Here is a 21,903-nt window from a genome sequence, read left to right as displayed (position 1 = left end):
ACAACCTTACAACTGCTACTTTTATCCTTTCTATGCTTTAAAAAAATACATGCTGGATAAATATATACGAGCCTGGTAACTGGTGGCAGCACGGATTAATCCTCTAATCTTTTTGTAGCCCAGTTTGTTAAGCACTGAAAGCATTTTGTAACAAGATGGATAACAGTCTAGTAAACCTTGCTGAGATTGAAGGAGATCCAGGCCCTGTGTTGTCAGCAGTAATGTTGTTATTGATACTGTGTGTTTTTGCTCATATTTAAGCTGGAGAATTGGAGTTTTCCCGTTGGCGTTTTGGCAGGGACTAAAAGATAATGCAGGGATTTGTATTTTTGTGGAGCAGTTATTGAGAATTGTAGATCTTTTCCCTTGAGGTCAGTGAGGAATTTGTCAAAATTGAGAATTTAGGGAGGCTGCTTTGGGATACCTAACTGTAGGCTACAGTGTGAAGTGAATCGTTAATGGGGGGGAAAGGTGGCGATAAGCTCAAAGAAACAAAATTGATGTCTGAGGAGCAGCTTTCTCCAAGAAGCTTACTGGGGCTTGGTGGAGGGAGCCTTTGGGTAACATGGGTAGCTTGGAGGCCAGGAACCAGATAGGAACCGTGATTTCTCTTAAGAATACTCTGCCTCTCATGTTTTGTGAGAGAGAAGGAGAGACGTGAATTGTTTAACCCTGACTTCCAGCTACTCCCCAGCTGTCTTGGGACAGACAGTCCTAGACACATATGGATTCTTAGAAAAACAAAACAGAAAACAAACCGTGGTAATTGTTTGAGCACCTCTGCATTAAACTTTATTTATTGCTTGACTATTGCATTTTCTCTTAGCGTGTACTTCAGAATAGTTACTTCATTAATGTTATTTTTAGATCGAAGAAGCTTATCTTAGAATATTGATTTATCTGCGTTACTTTGTGTTGTTTTATTTAATAACACATACTAGTTTACAGCCATTACAAATGGTTGGCTGAAGATCTGTTCTTCTTGGGGGACAAATATCTTCCCTTGGATCATTCCACTGTAGGGAAGTCTATGACTTGAGTGACAGTGAAGGATCTGCAGTTTGACTGAGGCTTTGATTGGTCAGCGATGTGTTGTTCCTTTGTTTATTCATTCCGTTTATCTGTCCCAGTTCAAAACTAAACTTCTTTCCAACAAATTCCAGGTCATATGAAGGATCATTTATTTTAAAACAGACTTTTTGGAGTTAGCAAGCTATGTGTCCTAACATGTGGTTGGTGTGATAATGACTACAGTGATTTCCTCCATGTTCAGCTGTGCTGATGACATCTCTTACCATTTGACACTCTGTCCTTAACTTGTGTTAAAGTGGCAGTCTGAATTGTCTTCAGCCAGTTTTCAGGGAGTAGTTACTTCACAAATCTTAATTTTTCAGCCTTTTAAAAAGTGATTTTATTGTTACAGATGCAGAAGAACTAAAAATACAGTCCTGTCCTTAATTCATCAGGTTTGGTGTTGCTTTTTGTTTTGAGCTTCAGTCATTCTCCTATTCATTATTAACACATCATGAATTTCTTAATATTGAGATCGTATATGCCAAGAGAAAACAAGTCCTTAAAACATGGTACTTGAATGTAAAATTGTAGATGTTGGTGGGAGTAGCCCTGGAGAGCAGAGAGAATTTGGGCTGAAGCCCTCTAAAAAGCAGAGGCTGAACACCTAGGGCTTGTGTGGGCTATGTTGTCAAATATGGCCACCTGCTGGCTGTCCCTCTTGGAACATCTGTCTGGGTTGTGGCTGCTATTCTCTGACATGGCATGGTAGGTAGGAAAAGGGAATCCCATTTAAGTGTAGAGCATTCTTAGAGGCAGCCTCTGGTAGTGAGTGAGTGTTGGCAAGAGTCAGCATTTCCGATTATGGTGTGTGTGTTATTTTTCCTCTTGCTTCATCATCCTTATTAGGTTTTGCAGAGCTAACAAACTCTATGTGCTTTGTATGGGATTGATGGTTGTAGTGGTTAGTGAGATGAGCACTAGAGAGTATACTGAAAGTGTCTGTGTTCCTTTTGGGAGCATAAATACTTTTGGAGGACTGGAGGGTGGTGGTTTGCAGAGTTGGCTTTTTTTTTCCTTTCTGGTAGCCGCAGTTGTTGTTGTTATGTAAGCATAGGTTGCTTGACTTTAGTATATAGTCCACGCTCCTGAAACGATGTATAAGCAGTGGAAACCATAGATCCTTTAGTTCTGCTTTACTAGTTTCAGCAGCAAGTGGTTAAGTTTGACCTTTGCTCAGTGTGCTCTGATGCTTTGATCTCATTGCATCATCTTCTGAAGCTTTCTCTGTCCATCTGTTTCACTTTCTTTTTTGGATTGCCTGTACAGGAGCTGAAAAATACTCTAGAAGTTAAAGAGAAGAGGGTAGATATGGTCAATCACTCTTATCTTCCTATGTCTTATTTTACCATAGAAAGAAGCAATAGTAGTTTCATGGGGATAGGGGTGAAAGGATTCTGACCTTGTTCTTGTGGATTTTGAATGGAGTCTGTGTTCTCTGGCATGCAGCAGGTGGGGCTCTCCTGCTCTAGAGTCTTAGAGTAGTGTGATGGCTGATGTTTCAGCTCAGTGTTGGATAAATAGCTAACAGAGAGAAGTAGACCCCTAGGTGCAGTGCAGAGACTAAAAAGAACAGTTAACTCGTCTTTCCCCTGTCTCTGCTGTCATGTAAGTGCTGATACTCAGCAACCACTGCTGCTTCTATGATGAAGCCCCAGCAGTCCAGTACCTAGTAGAGTTGTGGCAGCCGTGTGATATTTTTGAAGCAAGTAACCTTGACCATCACGCATTCTCCAGTAGGCTGCTCTCAAATGGGTGCTTCCTGAATGTGGGAATCTGGCAGACGGTCTGTTAGTATTTGGTAATGTTTTTTTGGGTCCTGAGTTTGACCTCCTCTGGAGTGAAATTGAAGTTTGTACGTACCCTCTTCTGCAGCTTTCCATTTGTTACAAATTCTTTTGTGATCTGAATCTTATTCAGCATAGTGCTGTTTGGTCAATCAGTAGAATTTGCTGGAATTCAATTTGCATCAGTTGGGAGTGTGTGTGAATAGTCTCTATGTTGTTAGTGCCTCCTGTTGCAGGATCCAGAATTGAAGGGGTTTTTTTGTTTTGTTTTTAATAGATTCAGCTCTGCAATAGTTTTCTCATTCCATTGGTGCAATGGAAGGAACTGAAAAGCTACGGACATTTAGCAGTGTGGGTAAAAATGTGAGAGGGAAAGAGATGAGTGAATAAAGTTAAATGCCAGTAAGGGGAAAATAAAAAGATGTCAGAAAACTGGAAGTAACTGCTTCCTGAATTTTCTCTGAAGATGTGCTGGTTATAACATTGACATGCACCATAGGGAACTTTCCCGTTTTGATCTTTGTCCATCTGCTGCTACTGTGTTTGAAGACGTGTTGCATCCAAGGTTCTACTGTTATGGCCTGTGTTACCTTCATGCTTTCAGAGCAAGTTTTCTTTATGCATTGTCTTGTATTTTTTTTCCTTCTGATACTTCTTTCATTAAGTGGCGTGATATATTTTGTTAAAAATATTTGTCACCTTTTCACATACGAGACAATTGGTTTCACTGTTGGATGTCACCTCTTGAGTGAACTTCTCGTGAAGTCTTAGTCTTATTATTTTAAGTCATATCTGTATCATCCATATGTATTTGTCAACTCAAACTTGATCAAGGATTATCAAATCAGTTCTTCAGCTGTGTCATGCTTCACTGCAAAGTGAAATCCAACATCATTTAGGCTGTCTCTTATTCTTTGTAGCGGGTGCACAAACAACTTTCTATTGCGCTTATTTGTTACTAGTGTTCGAAATCCAGCTTTTAATTATATGACCATAAACAGAGGTACATCATAAAGAGCCGCTATTACTGTGTTTTTATTTAAAGAAAGTTAACATACGTTTGTATTGAAACACTTGTTAAGGTGAAAGTGTTAACTTAGCCTTTATTCAAATTACTCCAACTCAGCATGAATGTGAAAGAAAAGCATCATAATTCAGGTGCAGTATTTTAATGAAAGCACATCCAACATTCAGAGATTGCTGAGTCTGAAACTTTGAACAAGTGTTCGGTAAGCCGCTTTTAATTGGAATATGTTCGTTTCACTCAGACAAATGTAGCTCTAAAACACTATTAAAGGAGACAGACAGAAAGAACCTTAATTAATCACTAGTACTTGAATGACAGCGTCTCTCTCACAGTGCATTTTTATTTCCTAAAGTTCAGTGTTTCAGTGCTTTATAGATGACAATCCATGTCTCCATGATGTTAATTTCATATAATTTAACAAGATTACATTGCAAATATAGCTTTATGCAATGCTTTGAAAAAATAAAAGCGGTGTGCCCTCTATTAGTAATTAATAACAATAGCTGTGTTCATAGCATATCATAATGCTGTGCTAGCACTATACTTCCCTATCATTACATTTTTGTCTTGAAATCTGCTGCTGCTGTTGCTCTTTGGTGCAATTAGGAAACTCTGACACAGCACCCCTTGTTTTTGGAAATAAAGCTAATTACAGTCCTCGATGCCTAGTGCAGTGTAATCTGCATTAGGGCATAGAACTACTGTAATCTTTCTTACACTTTGAATTATGCAAAGGTAAGCAGGTCTTTGTTGTGCATCTTTGTGTTATGGAGTAACTTGTTGAGAGCTGCTGGGTAAATCACAGTGAAATTATGCACAAGTTTCACTTTCTCCTTATCCCTGGGTGTGGCTTCAAACTATGTTGAACTGAAATTGATGGACTGAAACTGGATATGGCCTCTGGTGTTTAACATGAAAGTTTGTTTCTGGCAATGCGTAATGACCCAGCTGGAGTGATTAAAGATATTTATAGAAAGAAAGCTGTATGCTTTGAAACAAGGTGTAGCAGGTAGAGCAAAAATCAAGCCAACCTTTGAAAAATTAGAAGTCTAATTGTAATTTAAACCTTTGAAAATGGCACTGTGACTTAGCAGAGCACTCATATTTAAAAAACAAACAAACTTAGACTTGAATTTTATTTTTTGGACTCATTTTGACCTATGTAATAGCTCAGGAGTTGCTATAAGGAACAGCAGCCAAGGAGCAGCTGTCAGGACACAGTATGATGTTTTGAAAGCTGAAGAATGCTTAATTATTGCTGACCCAGTGCACAGCCATTTTCTGTCCCTGAACACATGCTGCTTGGGAGGCACATAACCAACCAGCCTTTGGCTAGAAGCTGAAGGGGTTCTGTGGAGGCTCTCAGATGAACTACATGCAGCAAAGCAGATGTTATTCTGGCAGTGCACTGCAAAACAGAAAGATGTACTGGGGCTAATGGTGAAATGACTTCAGGTTAGTCTTGAAATAGCACTTCTTTTCCTGAAGTGACTTCAAAGGGACCCCAAAAATGCTCCATACCTAAATCACAGCAGGGCAACTCTTTAAAAAGAGACCAGTTAGGACTGCTGTAGTGAGACACCTTAAGTAGAAATAAGCCCTTGCTTATGGGAGAACAGGACGTGGGTCTTTTCTGCCAGTCCCGCTTTCTAGTCCAGCAGCTTTGCAGCCTTCCTTGTACAAACTCTGGGACTGTGTCCTTGAAGGGCCTCTGCGTCCTTGCATAGGCAGCCATGGGCTGTGGGTGCTTGTCCACTTTTTTCTTATTGTCTGTCTGGGCTGTCTTTCATTCCTTTTCTTGCCTGGAAAACTACCACACTTTCTCTCAGATGCCATTGGAAAGAAGCAGTTGTAATCTTGATTCCAGTTTCTTTCCCCAGTGAAGAGGTGTTGTGAGAGCCAGCTGCAGAGTGTTCTTTCCTGCTGTCCAGCTACTCTTCCTGAAGACCCAGCCCATAGGGCTGCATTCTCTGGGTGGCAAGTGTCAGACTGCACTGAAGGCTGGAACTCTGAAATTCTTACTGTGCTTCACAGCAACAATGTAGTGGTGTATTTGTTTTGTCTAATTTTTACAGGATGAGCTTCTTTGTAATTGGAGAGGGAAAAAGGCAAGTAAGTAAAACAGGTGCACAAATGTTTGTTGGGGGAATGGTAACGGAACTGCTGATGCCAATAGAACGTAATGACGATCTATTGATTGATGATGCTTAGATGATTAAAAAAAAATAGGGGAAACCCTAATCCTTCCCGTGAGCTCCCCCGCGCTTGTGTTACAGTTTGATTGGGAACTAATCTATCAGGACACATTGCCTATGCAGAGAAAACTCTGATGTTCAGCTGATTATAATGGGACTCTCTTATAAAGGTAGCACCTTGATTGTGCTGGTTACATTATACTTGAGTCTTTCAAATTGCAAATCTTTGTGATTATGTGCCTAGCAGGGCTTTTAAGGCTTTCTGGTTTGCTTGAGCATAAATTGTAGCTCTAGTGTTATGCCTTCACTCATCAGTTTTGCAGGTGGTTGTATTGGTGATAATCACAAAAGATGTGCCTTTCTAGATGAAAGCATTACACTGACTACTCATTACAAGTAAAACTTGTGTGGGATTTGTTCGTTAATTTCATTGGACTCCTTGGAAATTAGTTTTGATGAAGAATGCCCTCTTCTGTGAAAGGTTGCAAAGTACAGAAAGCATGTTCAGCCAGGTCTCATCTCCCATCTGAACTAGTTAGGCAAGAATCTTAACAGCTCATGCTTTCATATGCTTGTTTTCGTACGTATTGCCGATGACTTGTTTAGCTTAAGAATACTGTCAGCTGTGTCCTTCTGGTTCAGGCTAGGATCTCCAATAATTTATCATTTTTTTCCAAGCTGGTCAGCAGCAAAGCGGTATTATTTTTCCATGTCTTATGTTTGCTTTCTGAAGAGGTGTGGGTGGTTGTTTGTTTGCTTGCTTGTTCTCACTTTTAAAAATGTTGTACTGGATAGAAGTATATTAGAAACGAAAGTCAAAGATACTCAGCTGCAGCTTTCCAAAACTGGAATGTGATTCTGAGAGGTTTGCTTTCCTTCCAATGGCTGATGAGTTCCTTGTAGCCCAACCCTGGAAGGGACCACATTTGCTGCTTTTCCCGGGGCAAATCCAGAGGCCTCAGTTGCTCCATACATGTCTTGCCCTCTGTACCCTTCACCATCTTTGAAGTCCTCCTTCAGATACTCTCTAATAGTTTTATGTCCTCCTTACATTGTAAGCACCCAACACTGCACCCAGTGCTGGAGGTGAGCCTGCAGCAGTGCAGAGCAGGGCAGCCCCTTCCCTTGCCTGCTGGCAGTGCTGGGCCTGCTGCACCGCAGGGCTCAGATGGCCCCTTTTGGCTGCCAGAGCACACTGCTAGCTCAGATTCAGCTTTTATCTCACGCTCCTACAGAACTCAGAACTATGGAAAGGAATTCTTGACATTTAACCAGTAACCCTTTTCAGCAGCAGTATACGAGGCCCAAGAAATCCTATACAGAATAGTAAATGAGTATCTGTAGTGTAGTATGTGTAGCGCTTTTTTGTTTGCTTTGGTTTTTGTTGTTTTTATTGGGATGCTTGCAGCTGTTCAACTTTTGCCTTGCTGGCATTTTCTTTGTCTCAAAAATTAAGAGCAGACACAGAAAACATTAGCAAATGGAAGGAAGAGTTATTTCTCGATGCTCTTTATCAGCAGAACCATTCCTTGCAAGGCCATTTCTTTCCTTGGACATTGAAAGGAGAAACTCAAATCTGAAATTTTTAATGTGAGTGTGTTAGGAGGTGTCTGATACTGCAGGTGTGAACTGGAGTGGACGCTGTAATCAAAGGGGCTGAGCGTCTGCTGGAGACTAACAGACAGTTTCTAGTTTTCTTTGTAACATATGTTTGTGAGGTGCTGGCTGGGTTGAAGCCTGTATGAATGAATGAAGAGACTAGATCAAAGCAGTCAGAAACTCTTAAGTGTAAAAATAAAAAAGGAATGAGTCTCATTGACAGAAGGGGGTGAGCTCTAGGAAGTCAAAAGTACTACCCTTTGTACTGAAGGAAAAAGCACCCAAAGATGTGTGTTGGGACTGAGAGGGAAGCTGAGTACTGAAAAAAGTTACTATTTTTTTCCCTCCAGTGACTTATCTTTTGACACTAGTGAGTCTAAAAATTGATGTGCTGCAATAGACATTTGTATTTTTTTCTTTCCCTATAACAGGTCGTGACAATGCTTGTGAGAAGACTTCCTACATGTTTCTGCGGAAAGAGCTGCCTGTGCGGCTAGCTAACACCATGAGAGAAGTCAATTTGTTGCCTGATAACTTACTTAATAGGCCTTCAGTTGGACTAGTGCAGAGTTGGTAAGTTTTTGTTTGTTTGTTTTTTAAAGTGAATTGAAAAATTAGTGTAAAACTAACACTATATATGATGCTTTACATTCGGCTGTGTTCTTAAGTGTTCCTTGCTGTGTTACACCTGTGAGTTAAAATAGCTTGTCCTTTCCCCTTACTCTTCCTCTGTCCAAAAAACAAAAAGCAAGTTTAACCACTGCCTATTCTTCTCACCTACTATTCAGGGGAATTCATGGAACAGGACCAAATTCTGTTGCTTGTTAAACAACACCTTCCTTCTTAATAAATAGTAAATGATGGTAAATGTTGCCATCTTTTCCACAGTAATTTGTTGCTAGCCTATTTGTGAATTTCAGAGACAACTGCCTTGTAAGCTCTATTTTTCTTTTTTTGTTCAAAGGGTGTTCCTTGTCTCTTTCCCTGCAAATACTTGATCCAAAGAATTTATATAAAAATACAGTTGTGGGATGCATCAAACTTCCCTTTGTGAACAACAGCTTAACAGCAAGATGCATGAGTTACAACTGATGTTGTTGGCTTTCGCAAGTTTCGATCGTAGCTCTTGAGCCAAGAAATTGTTCGCTGCATATCGTCTCATATTTTGTCAGACTTAAAGTGTAAATTAGGTTATGTGGTATTGCACAATTTGATTTTAATGTGTTTGTCTATGAGAGACAGTGTTAGCTGTCTTGATGACTGCTTCAAATGTAATGACTAAGTACTTCAAGTAAATGTAAATGCAGTAGAACCACATAATAGTAATCTCGTTGTGATTAAGTGGTGGCTTGCAAGGACTGAAGGCTTGTGTCTGTCTGATAGTACCAGAAGCTGTTACAACAAGTAGAAGAGTGCTTAATATCCTGGCCTTTTCAGGCTTTTCTGATCTAGATGGCGTGAAGCTGTTTTTAGTGAAATATAGATAGATGGAGAAATTGAAATAATCTTTCTGTAGTAACTGTTGAGCATGATACTTGATTTTTACTGTAGTCAAAATACATGTTCTGCAGCATAGGCTTCCACCCTGCTAACACAGAGCCAAGCAATGTTTGCCTCATTTGTGGCAAAGGTGTTTAGAGTGAATAGGTATTTAGAGGTGCTTTTGTTACAGGTTTCAGATGAGTTTAATAGCTGTGATAGATGCTGCCAACTTAAATCTGGAGCATGTCTGAATATGACTGTAACATACTTGTCCAAATCCTATATTTTGTGTGACGGTGTGATGTGTGCTATCACAGCTGTAGACTGATAGTTTTCTGTTAAATGGGCCAAAAGTGTCAGACAACTGATAAGGTCTTTAATATGATGAAGAGGTTCAGGTAGATAACCTACCTGGTGGTCCTCTGATTTTGATCTTTGGTTAACTAATGGCTTTTATGAAAGGAAATATCTTCATTGTGATTATGTAAGAATATATTTGTGATCGTGTGTCAGAAGTTCAGAAGTACTTATAGAATGTTCTTTTCCTGGTTATAGATGTGGACTTGAATGAGATTTTTCCAATTTTTGCGCTTGGAATTTTAATTAAAAAAGAGAAAGTTTATCTGTGGGTAATAAAACCTTGTCGTACATCAGTGTTGAACCTTGGCCGAAATTTACTCTTATCACTTAACTCTTAAACTTGTTAAAGCTGTTTGTTTTTGTCACCTAGACCACGAGGCAGCTATGAAGATAGGGAATTTTGAAACACGCTTGTTTTTAACCTAAGCTTTAGACATACTTACAGAGAGATTTCTGAATCTTATGCAATAGAATAAACAAATATAATTTCAGTTGTTGCTTTGTAATAGCATTTGTAAAATGAAGAAACCTCCTTGTGATTTCCTGTTCATTCATTTCATATTTATGCTTTTGAAAGTCAGATTTCACAATCCTTTATTTTTACTGTCATAGGTTGACACTTTGTTAATATGCAAACCAAAATGCTGATGTATGTTTGGCACAAGTGAGCAAATACATCTCTTCATGCATTATTCACTTTCACCTGCTTATTTGCCAGTTTCCAGTAATCTGTCTTGTCACTAGCATAATTATGGCTTATTTGTACTATTGCATTACACTAGAACCCTGTGTTTCTATGTAGTTTTGAGAAGACTCCAAATTATTTGGAGCCTTAAATTGCAAGTTCCCAATATATGTTCATTAATATCAGTCTGCCAAAAAATTCGGAAGACTCTTAGTCCTTATGGTAGATTTTATTAAACTTTTAAACTAGAATAAGGTATTTATATAGACAGAACTTTGTTTTCTTACTCCACCAAAGCTATCTCCACCTACTTTGCAGCGTGGGTCCTTTCCCATGAATCCTGCATCCAGGCAGTCAGTTACATTCAAAATGGCAAGAATTTCTCTTGCTTCTTATGCCTCTTATGAAGCAGTCTCATCCTGATGCTTCTGAGAATATACTCTCTGCTGCAGACAAACTCTGTTCTCCAGCCTTCTAATCCATCTCTGTGGATGCTTTTCTTTCTGTAGCATACACCCAACTGCACTGTGTAGCAGGGATTTGACTAATAACTGCTCTGGAAGAGTGTGGTCTTTCTCCTTTCTGGGTTCCTTAGCCTGATGTGTGCAGTAATGAGGATAAGAAGGACAGCTGTCCTTCCTTTGTACTCATCTACTCTTTTCTGAAGAAAACTGGCTTTGTCTGTATAGTGAATTATGAACGCAAAGTAGAGTTTTGCTTTTACATCTACACGAAGCTATCCCCATTACAGTTTATAACTTAACACGCGTGTGTTTTGCTTGAAGGTTGCAAGGGAAGGAAGTGAAACAGTAATGCATTTAATGTCTTTTGACTGCAAAATGGAGTGATTCCAAATAAGAGATGAGCAAGCAGCATGCTAGAGATTTGCAGATTATAAGCAGTTTCCCACTTAAAAAAGATCCTTTTGATAGGTCAGCTTTGGGAAGGATGTTCTGTCTGAAGGTGCTCTGCAGGTGGAATATGGATATGTGACAGAATTGCTTAGAAGGATATCATTGCTACAGTGATGTGGGAAAATAATTGCAATAAAAACTTACAGCAGCCAAGACTTGTAAAATACTCAAAAATAAGTGCAAGAGTTGCACAATGAGCTACTCAGTCACATCTATAATTCCCATCTTAATTAATCCTAGCTTTTATCTGCTTTGGGCCTTTCCTGGAAAGGCACATTAGAGAAATCTGTAGTTCATGGATTATTAATTGTTCTATTTTTTACATTCATACTATGCTAACAAAGTTATGTTTCCATGGAGGCAGGTTTTATCAGTGTGTGGATGTTAGAGACTCTAACAGAAAATCTTGCTGAAATTCATGTTGTGGAGAGGGAAAGTAAAGTATCTTGTGTGAGTTGGAGGGGGTGGAAAGAAAAGTTGGAGGAGGGGGAAAAGAATGGTAGTTAAATCTAGAGTTGGCATTATGAGCACATAGAGTGATTTCATGTATGAAATGTGCCATGCTGGAATTACTGTGTTTGGCAGACTGACAGGAATTCAGTCGACTTTGTGCTAATTTGAGAACGAGCAAAGCTACGGTGCTTGAAGCCAAAGAGCTTGCCCAGTGAGTTGTAGTGGACTATGCTAAATAATTAAGCTCTAGAAAGACAGCAGATTTGAAGGGCACAGGCTTTGATTTCTGCTTTTGATGACTCACCAAAATTGGCAAAGTATAACTGACACTGTCTTTTCCCATTTCAGCTATGGCTTTGCTGTTTTGTCATTTTCCGTCTCTCCCTGTCTCCCTGTCTCCCTGTCTCCCTGTCTCCCTGTCTCCCTGTCTCCCTGTCTCCCTGTCTCCCTGTCTCCCTGTCTCCCTGTCTCCCTGTCTCCCTGTCTCCCTCTCTCCCTCTCTCCCTCTCTCCCTCTCTCCCTCTCTCCCTCTCTCCCTCTCTCCCTCTCTCCCTCTCTCCCTCTCTCCCTCTCTCCCTCTCTCCCTCTCTCCCTCTCTCCCTCTCTCCCTCTCTCCCTCTCTCCCTCTCTCCCTCTCTCCCTCTCTCCCTCTCTCCCTCTCTCCCTCTCTCCCTCTCTCCCTCTCTCCCTCTCTCCCTCTCTCCCTCTCTCCCTCTCTCCCTCTCTCCCTCTCTCCCTCTCTCCCTCTCTCCCTCTCTCCCTCTCTCCCTCTTCTCTCCCTCATTTTTATTTATTTATTTATTTTGCAGATTTCTGTTCCGTATCGTTGTATTCATTCACTAATAATGTAGGAAATTGTCCATTATTCCTTTCTCCTTTGTTCTAGCTAAGTAGAAATCTTAACTGGAGTAAAACCTCTACCAGGTTTTGATTTCCAATGCTTGGTAAATCCTGCAGTTAAAACCTTCAGTTATCCATCTCCCCCTATGTTCCTAATAAAAAGAAAGTTCAATTAAATGAATGAATGGTGTTGAAAGGGAGTGACATTCTTTACCAAGCCTAACTGCTGTAGGGGTGTAATGCATTGCTGACTCCGCACTGTTAAGCAAACTGTACTGTTATTGCTGTTACGACAGCATTGTGAATTACTAATAGATCATCACTGCTTTAAATTTCCTCTTAAACAAGTTTTTACTTCCTAGTTTCCTCAGTTTTGAACTCTTTTTGGGGAGGAGTAAGGGATGAAGGGATGTAAGCAGTTTGAGAACACGAAAATCGTAAGCAAAACAACAGAACAAAACCAAAAAGCCCAGCATTTGCAGCTCTGTTTGGATGTTGTGTAATCCATAGGCACTGGACAGTGGGTTAGATTTGTTTAACTTAAGGTTACATGTTTTCATTTTTTCCAGCTTCATGTAGCCAAGGGTTTAAAAAAGAGAGAGTGATGGAAGAAATTTGAATGGCTTACATTTGATGTTAATAGCCTTTCCTCTGAGCTTTTATCTCTAACTTGCTGGATGCGATCCTTGTGCTAATGATCTTGCCTTAAGGTAATAACAGTTCAGAATTGGGAAGACATCTAAATATTGTTGCTAACACTTTTGAAAGGAAAAACATTGTTCAGTGCCATAGATTATTCATCACCACAGATACTAAAGATAAATCACATCAGTGTGTTTGTAGATTCGCTTAGAGCATTTAGCTTGGGTAATTTCCCTTGGTTTCAGAAACTCTCAGTTCCTCATTATGCTGTCTGCTCAACGCAGCACCAGTGGTCTTAAAACCTGTTCTGCCTGCTGCTTGCACTCAGGATTGGTGACCATGTTTGGCAGCTTTTTTCTGGTTGACTCGCTTTGGTCTTCTTTCTGATTGAGACTGTTTTCTGCACAGTTACTTCCTGCATTACATGAGATAAACACTTGGCTTGTCCTTACTTGATACACCAGTAGTATGAAAGTGCTGATCCTTCTGCTTAGAGTTAGTAATGTTTGTTTACTACAGAGGCAACAGTCTTAGGACTAATGTTCCAGTGAGCAAATAGAAGGTACACATCTAAATATAACATGCTAATAATAGTGAGCAGCCAATCGAATCCAGGTAGCATAAAAATCAGGTATTGCTTGCATTCAGTACCTGAAGTATTCATTGCTATGTTATCCTCAACATTAGTACAGGATTGCTGATATTCGGGATTTCTGTTTGGTGTTTTAACACCAGGATCTGGGGCTGTTAGTTGACACTCCACTGAACGCTAGCCAGCAGTGTGCCCAGGTGGCCAAGGTCAGTGGCATCCTGGCATGAACCAGATATAATGTAGTTAGCAGGGCTAGCTGGGTGGTTGTCCTGCTGTACTTGGCACTGATGAGGCTGCAACTTGAGTGCTGTGTTCTGGTGTAGGAAAGACACTGAGGCTCTGGGGTGTGTCTGAAGAAGGACAACAAAGCTTCTGGAGCACAGGTCTTATGGGGAGAGGCTGAAGGAACTGGCATTGTTCAGTCTGGAGAAGAGGAATCTTAGGGGAGACCTTATTGCTCTCTACAGCTGCCTGAAGGGAGGTTATGGCAAGGTGGGGATCAGCTTCTTCTCCCAGGTAACAGTCATAGGACAAGAGGGAATGGCCTCAGGTTGTGCCAGCGGAGGATCAGGTAGGATATTAGGAAAAATCTCAGAAAGAGTGGTGAAACATTGGAACAGACTGCCCAGGGAGGTGGTGTAGTCACTGTCCCTGAAGATGCTGAAGAACTGTGTAGATGTGGCACTGAGGAGCATGGTTAGTGGATGTGGTGGTGATGTGTTGATGACTGGGCTAGTTGATCCTAGTGGTCTTTTCCAACCTCAATAATTCTGTAGTTCTAGTAAAAATCTTTGTAGCTTCTGAGGCATAGTTATTATTCTGTGTATTCAGAAATGAGACATTCAAGATATTGTATGATGTGAAGGATCAACGTGTTCCTAATCTCCTCTCTCTTACTGTGCCACTGGAGATTTTATTAGCTCTGTCACAGACTTACTGAAGACTCTTTCATATCGGAAGAGACAGAGAGCAGTGTATCTCCTTAGTGATACTCAGAAAGCTGGGGTTGTTCAATATGGAGAAGAGAAAGCTCGAGGTGATTGCATATTATCAATGCAAATAAATACTTCATGGGAGAGAATGAAGATGAGGGTGAGAGGCTGAGAAGAATGAGAACTTCTACCTGGAATTGTCTTGTTGCATTATCTGCCATTTTCTCTATCTTTCATTTTGGAGGTACTTTAACTGTGTGTTGCTAACTGTAATAATTGTACCTCTTTTCATTCTTACCTGTGATTAGCTTGATTGATCTTGATTCATATGAGGAAGATAATGTTGAAGAAAATGTACCCCAAAGAAATCATAGAATCACCAAGGTTGGAAAAGACCTCTAAGATCATACAGTCCTCTAGGGACCTCAAGGTTGGAAAAGACCTCTAAGATCATCCACCTATCACCAACATTTCCCACTAAACCATTGCCTCCATGGTCAGTGACTCTGCCACCTCCTTAGACAGCCCGTTCCAGTGCCTGACCACTCTCTTGGAGAAGTATTTCCTAACAACCTGAATCTCCCCCGGCACAGTTTGAGGCCATTCTCTCTAGTAAATGAGGGTGCTCATATATTTGTTATGCAATAAGTCTCACAGATGAAGCAGAAGAGTTCTGAAAGTAAAGCGGTTATTTTCCATTGAGGATTAATAATGAGAGTGTATCTGAGGACACATTCTCAGAGGAAATTAGTTCTCTTTCACTCTCTTAGAAACCAAGTCCCTCCTCCAGCTGATAGTGTTGATGGCTTTTCCCCTGCTTCTCTATCCTCTACTACTACTACTCAGTCAGTAGAGCTACTTTAATATCTTTCAAATTGGAAAATATTACACTGTTCAGAAACACATCTTCGGTGGGTTATGGATCAAATATATATGTTGTGGAGGTGGTTCTGAATTGATGATCTTATAGCATTATAACAAATATCTAGCATTATAAAAATACAACCTTTAAGGTAAGCAGCACTAGAGACATCGAGTACTTCTCAAACATGGAACAGGCAAACAATATTTGAGGGATTTCTGTAGTTATCTGTGATGGTTGTAGTAAAAAACATAAAAAGTAGCAATCCTTGTGACAGGACCTAATATAACTATGCTGACCATGTTGAAGATATTACTCTGTGTGATGAAATTGTATATTTTAGCCTAGGATCACCTCCATTGGAGTAGTCCTGGACTGTTTTGGAAGTTTTATGTGACTACTGTGGACAAACTTTCACTTCCTAACACTAGTCTGCATGATAACCTTGTCACAGAATGGCTGAGGTGGGAGGTAACCCCCTGGAGGCCACGTAGTCCAGTCCCTGACTGAGCAGGGTACCCATGCCCATGTCCATGCAGCTTTTGGAGATCTCCAAGAAGGAGACTCCACAGCCTCTAGGCAGCCTGTGTCAGGACTCCATCACCCACACAGCACTGAAGTTGCTACTTGCTGTTCAGAGGGACTGTCCTTTGTTCTAGTTTATGCCCATTGCCTCTGGTCCTGATGCTGAGCGCTGTTGACAAGAACCTGGCTCTGTTTTCTTTGTACCGCTCCCTTCAGGAAATAATAGAGAATGATGAGATTTCCCAGCCCTTCTTTCTCCCTTACCCCCACCCCTCCCCAAGCCTCCTGTACTCCAGGCTGAGCAGTCCCAGCTCTCTCAGCCTCTCCTCACAGGATCGTGGCTTCAGTCCCATGTAACCTCAGTTGCACTTCTTATCATCTGTGTATACGTTTCTGCAACACTGTAGTCATTGTCCACAAGTGGATTTTCAAAGAGTATTTGTGCCCTGGTGGGGAAATGGGAGAATGTTCAATTTTCAACACTTTGTAGAACAGATCTCAGTTATTTTGCTGTAACTTGGCTGGGATGAGATTAACTTTCTTCATAGCAGCCAACATATAGTGCTCTATTTTGAATTTGTGTCTAAAATGGTGTTGGTGACACACCAGTGTTTTGGCTGTTACTGAGCAGCGATTCTTCACTGTCAGGTCAGTCTCTTTTTCCCTCTTCCCTGTCCCCCACACCTGAGAGTATGTTGGAAGGGGACACAGCTGGGATAGTTCATCTGAGGTATCTGAAGGGATATTCAATATTACGGTATGCCATTGTGCTTAGCAGTAAAATCTTAGAGGAGGAAGAAAAGGGGATGGTTCCGGTTATTAAGTCTGTATTCCCTAGTAATCATTGTGAGTGCTGAGGGTCTGCACCCCTGGATGTGGCTGAACATCTGCATGCATATTGGTGGGGGAAAGTAGTGAATTAATTCTGCTTCTTTTATTTATTTATTTATTTTTTAACTTGCAGCTTTTATTTTCCCTATTAAGCTGCCATTATTTTAACCCATGAGTCTCAGAATCACCAGGGGTTGGAACAGGTCTCCAAGATCACCCAGTCCAACTGTCCACCTACCAGGGATATTTCCACACTAAACCATGTCCCTCAGTACAGCATCCATGGTTACTTGGTTTTTACTGAATGTCTCAACTAAAACATGGTTTATTTTCCTCGATTGTGGACTGTAGGGTCGTAAAATGTAGTTTTTAATTCAACACAATAACTTTTAACTCAAAATAATGTATTTTGTTTGCTTTGATTCTCTTTGTTTATGCTATCTTTGCAAATCTCAGCCTTTGCAGACAAACATGTTATACTTCTGTTACTTTAGATGGGGTTGTGTGGCCTTAAAAGCTTAAGTAAAAGTTCAGAAGTAATTTAGGTTTAATTATTCTGACTTCCTTTATCATCTTTGCTTGTTTCAGGTACATGCAGAGTTTCCTTGAGCTTTTAGAATATGAAAATAAAAGTCCTGAGGATCCTCATGTTCTGGATGAGTGAGTAATTTATTTCCTTGTGATGGCTTATTTTAAAATGTTGGGTTTTTTTAGTGTGCTGTAGGATAACAGTGATGTTAATTGTAAGGTAGAATCACATTGCTGCTGTTTGCAGTATCCTGTGTGGTACCAGGTGACTTACACGTTTCATGATGACCTCTATCTTTTCTTCCTGTAGATTAATTTCTACCATAAAATGTGAGATTTCCTGAACAGAAGTAATTCTGGCCCACTAACACCCTAGCTGCTTTTTTTTGGAGCTGAGTTTGGTATGAGCCTCAAGCTAACAAAAACAAGAAAACAACAATAAATCAAACCAACAACATTAAGACTTTTAGAGGAACAGATTTTTGAAAATAGAATGAGCACCCTGGTCAGTTTTGGTCAATTGAGGTAGACTTAACTTTCTGTTATTACGTAACAAGGGAACAGTTGCACAAGTGAGAGTTAAAGGAGCTGAAATGCTTAAAAGATAGAAGTGGTGAACAGATACAAATTAAACTAAACCAGCGCTAATGCTGGAGAAAATGCTTACCAGACTGGCCCAACTTCTCTGTGTTTAGGATACAAATATGAGAAAGGGTGAATGTTAATGAGCGTTACTTTTTGCAAACACTGGAAAAGTATTTCAAAGGGATGTTTCTGTCACAGGATTTCTGTGTTACAGAGGTTCAGAGGTGCTTTAGTTTCTTTACTAGGCTCTGTTGGTTACTGGACTAGATGAAGGCATGCTGCAATGTTGGCAGGCCACTGTTGCTGCCAGTGGTATGGGCGTACAAGGAAAGCTTGGGTTACTTTGGTTTTGGAGACACAAACATCTTTCCTCCAGCTTCAGCTGGGAAGTCTTTTTACAGCTCTGTCAAATAGCGTGATTACAGAAGCATTAGGACAGTGTTTCCATTCAGTAGAGGTTGTAAGCTGGCAGAAGTATTAGAACCGCTGCTTGCAACACCAGAGGGCCCAGGTTCGAGTCCCCCTTGTGGCGCAAGGGGTAAAACTGCCGCTCTGCTACACTAGAGGGCTCGAATCCCAGGAGTTGGACTCGATGATCTCTAAGGTCCCTTCCAACTCGCACGATACTATGATACTATGATGATACTATGAAACTTTCCATACTGTCAGTGTGCAGATAAACAAAGACAGAAGTTGCTTTTCAAATCTACTTATGAAAGGTTTGTAAAAAGTGATGTTTGTTACAGGCATTCAGAAAACACTGCACACCCTGTACCTGTGAGCTTCTTCACTGGTTCTTTTTCTTCCCTGTGAGATGGGAGCATGTCAGAGAAAGTGTTCTAGAATTGTTTGTAAATGAAATAATAGACTGTGAATGTCTGCAGATAATGCACACAAGAGAAACTTAGTAAACAAAGATGATTTTTCTTTCTGTAATATAGAGATGAAAGCAGTTCCTCTGCGAGCAATTTAAAATAAATAAATGCTGCAGTAAATAAGAATAAGAACGTGCCATCTTGTTACTTGAAAGTCATATGATGGGCAGTTTCACTCAGTGTTTTGCACTTAGAAAACTGTTGCAATTCATAGTAGAGAAGTCTGTCAGTGTGTGAACTTTGTTTCTGGAGATACTCAACTACCAGCTAGTGCTTACTTAAAGAGTGGTTAATGAAAAACCACTAGTAATAATTGCATGCTGCTTCTATTTAAAAGGATCTTGACTGTCCACTCATGGCTTTTTTTCTTCAGTTTTTCAGATAATGGCATCTATAAAATGGGCATAGCAGAAATCCCCTTTTGTCCTTGTGATTTATTTTTTTTTCTTTCACTGTGATGATGGATTAAAGCAGAATGATATGAACAGTCATTAGGGAGTTAAATAGCTTGTGTGGTGACATTCATGAATTATCTTTGCAGAAGTTTATAGGCTTAATTTATTTAATAGCAGACTTAATTTATTTAATAGCTATGGTAACAAATATTCTTTTGTTAATGAAGAAGCCAGAGATTCTATTTGACTACAGTATCTTCATATTAGTAATTTCTCATCTGTCAAACCAACTGTATTGTTTATTCATTGTAGTTTTATAAATACAGTGCACTGAATTTTTCCAAAGATTTTTTTCTAAATAAAGCCTTCAGAGCTATTCTGTTGATTTTTCTCAAGCAATCCCTGTGAGCAGCCTAAAAATTTCTTTATATGGTCTCCTATGATTTGTTGGTACAGTGAAAGCATCAAATGCCTTCCAGTTGTTTGTAGGACAAGGAGTGGGTAAGGAGTGAGTGGTAAGATGAAGGAAATGTGTGACGGTTTCTACCCTGCTGCCTTGAAATATGTGTGCGTAGTTTGATATGTTTGGTCCTTTAAAGCATCTACTTAATGGAAGGGCTTGAATGAACTCAGCTATCTTTGAAGTTAGAATAGGAGCCTATCAATCACTGCAGTAGTGAAAAATCTCTTTACTGTATGCATTCACACACTGAACTTCAGCTATGCTGTGCTGATGTAACAAGTAAATATCCTAGCCCTCTCTTTGCCCTGCACACACATTTGAACCCTTCAGTAGCAGGATGTCAGTGACTGATTTGCCCTGATGGAACATGTAAGCATCGTACTGTGGGTAGTGGAACTACTTAAAAATAAAAAGCAAAGCTGTTTGCCACTAGCACTTAGTAGAGGGTGCTATCAGTTGTTGTCTTTTAGATATGATTGTAACTGTTTTTCACATTGTGGTTTTATGCCAGTCTTGTTGCTCTGAAGCAAAGGGGAAGCATGATGACAACAGCTAAGCACTCATCTTATCTAGAAAGCTCAGTAGTTACAAATCACACAGGATTAAGAGTCAATAAAGGGTTTTCAAACTTTTAAAAGTATTTCATAGATTCACCAAGGTTGGAAAAGACCTCCAAGATCATCCAGTCCAACTGACCACCTATCAGCAATATTTCCCACTAAAGCATGTCACTTAGTACTACATGGAAATGTGTCTTGAATGCTACCAGGGATGGTCATTCTACCATCTCCCTGGGCAGCCCATTCCTGTGCCTGACCGCTCGTTCTGAGTATTTTCTAATGTCCAACCTGAACCTCCCCTGACACAACTTAAGGCCACTCTCTCTTGTCATATTGTCATTGTTATGTAGGAGACCAACCCCCACCTCACCATAACCTCTTTTTGGGCAGTTATAGAGGGTGATAAGGTCTCCCCTTTGGAAGGGGATAAGCCTCCTCTTCTCCAGGCTGAACAATCCCAGTTCCCTCAGCTGTTCCTCGTAAGAAATGCGCTCCAGACCCCTTGCAGCTTCATTGGCCTTTTCTGGACATGCTCCTGGGTCTCAGTGTCTTTCTTGTAATGAGGGGCCCAGAACTGAACATAGCACTCAAGGTGCGGCCTCACCAGAGCTGAGTACAGAGGGCTGATCACCTCTGTCTTCTGCTGTCTGCACTATTCCTGGTACAAGCCAGGATGCCATTGGCCTGCTTGGCCACATGGGCACACTGGGAGCTCATGCTCAGCTGAGTGTCTGCTAACACCCCTAGGCCCATTTCTTCCGCTCAGTATCAAAGCCACTCTGCCCCAAGCTTGTATCACTGTCTGGGGTTGCTGTGACTGAAGTGCAGGACCCAGCACTTGGTCATATTGAATTTCATCCCATTGGCCTCAGCCCAGCGATCCAGCCTGTCCAGGTTCCTCTGTAGGGCCATCCTACCCTCATGCAGAAAAACGCTTCCTCTGAACTTGGTATCATCTGCAAACTCGCTGAGAGAGCATTCAGTCCCCTAATCCAAATCACCAGTAAAGATACTGAACAGTACATTTCAAGCTGTTAAGTCAGAAAGATTGGTGAGTAATAGAGAACAGCCACGTGAAAGTCTTCAGACTTGGAAATTATGCAATTCAGACTTCTCCTTTCATATGCAACAAAATAACGTATAGAAACTACTGAATTCTTTGTTAACATATGGGCAAAATGTGATGATCAGACCAAGAATTATGAAAAAGTTATTGAATATTAATTTTCCTTTCCTTTGGAACTGGCAGTGTACAGTGGGAGAAACCATTTTTAAAAGCAGGTCATTGACTAGTTAAGAGTAGTATGGTTTGCTATCTAATGATTGGCTCAGCTGTCTAGTTATGAAAAGGAAGGAAGCACCTGCTTTACATCTGTGTTAGACAAGGTGACTAGCTGACACTCTATTCTTTCCACTTCTGGTGACCTTAGTCTTCCTTCCTTAGTTGGTGCATATTTTTACTTTAGATACAAATAATTAATACATTGCTTCTCCATGTTTGGTATTAATCTACTGAGTTCTTTATAGTTAGCTTTTAAACCAAAATAAAAAAGTTAACTGTGCACATGTAGACACAGCACAACGAATTTCCTTTCCTTTAAAAGCTATGTTTGAAGTTTTTGTGAAACAAGATTCTGTAATCGTTCTGGTGCCAATATTTAGTAGTAGAGAATGCAGCACTGAGTAGCACTGATTTTCTG

The 21,903-nt window shown here is 40.4% G+C and overlaps 1 protein-coding gene across 1 annotated transcript in view; it reads left to right on the top strand.

Annotated features, from left to right (window-relative positions):
* The window catches only part of PDK3 (pyruvate dehydrogenase kinase 3), a 45,491-nt gene that overhangs the window by 8,478 nt on the left and 15,110 nt on the right, over positions 1–21,903 (top strand). The window contains exons 2-3 of the mRNA XM_072326856.1: positions 8,111–8,252; positions 17,386–17,457. Coding sequence (XP_072182957.1) covers positions 8,111–8,252; positions 17,386–17,457 — 214 coding nt within the window. The remainder of the gene's footprint in view (positions 1–8,110; positions 8,253–17,385; positions 17,458–21,903) is intronic.

Source organism: Excalfactoria chinensis, chromosome 1 (assembly GCF_039878825.1).
Source record: "Excalfactoria chinensis isolate bCotChi1 chromosome 1, bCotChi1.hap2, whole genome shotgun sequence".
In the NCBI taxonomy this organism is placed as follows: domain Eukaryota; kingdom Metazoa; phylum Chordata; class Aves; order Galliformes; family Phasianidae; genus Excalfactoria; species Excalfactoria chinensis.
The sequence above is the reverse complement of the archived record's forward strand: the minus strand, read 5'-3'. Positions and strand labels throughout refer to the sequence as shown.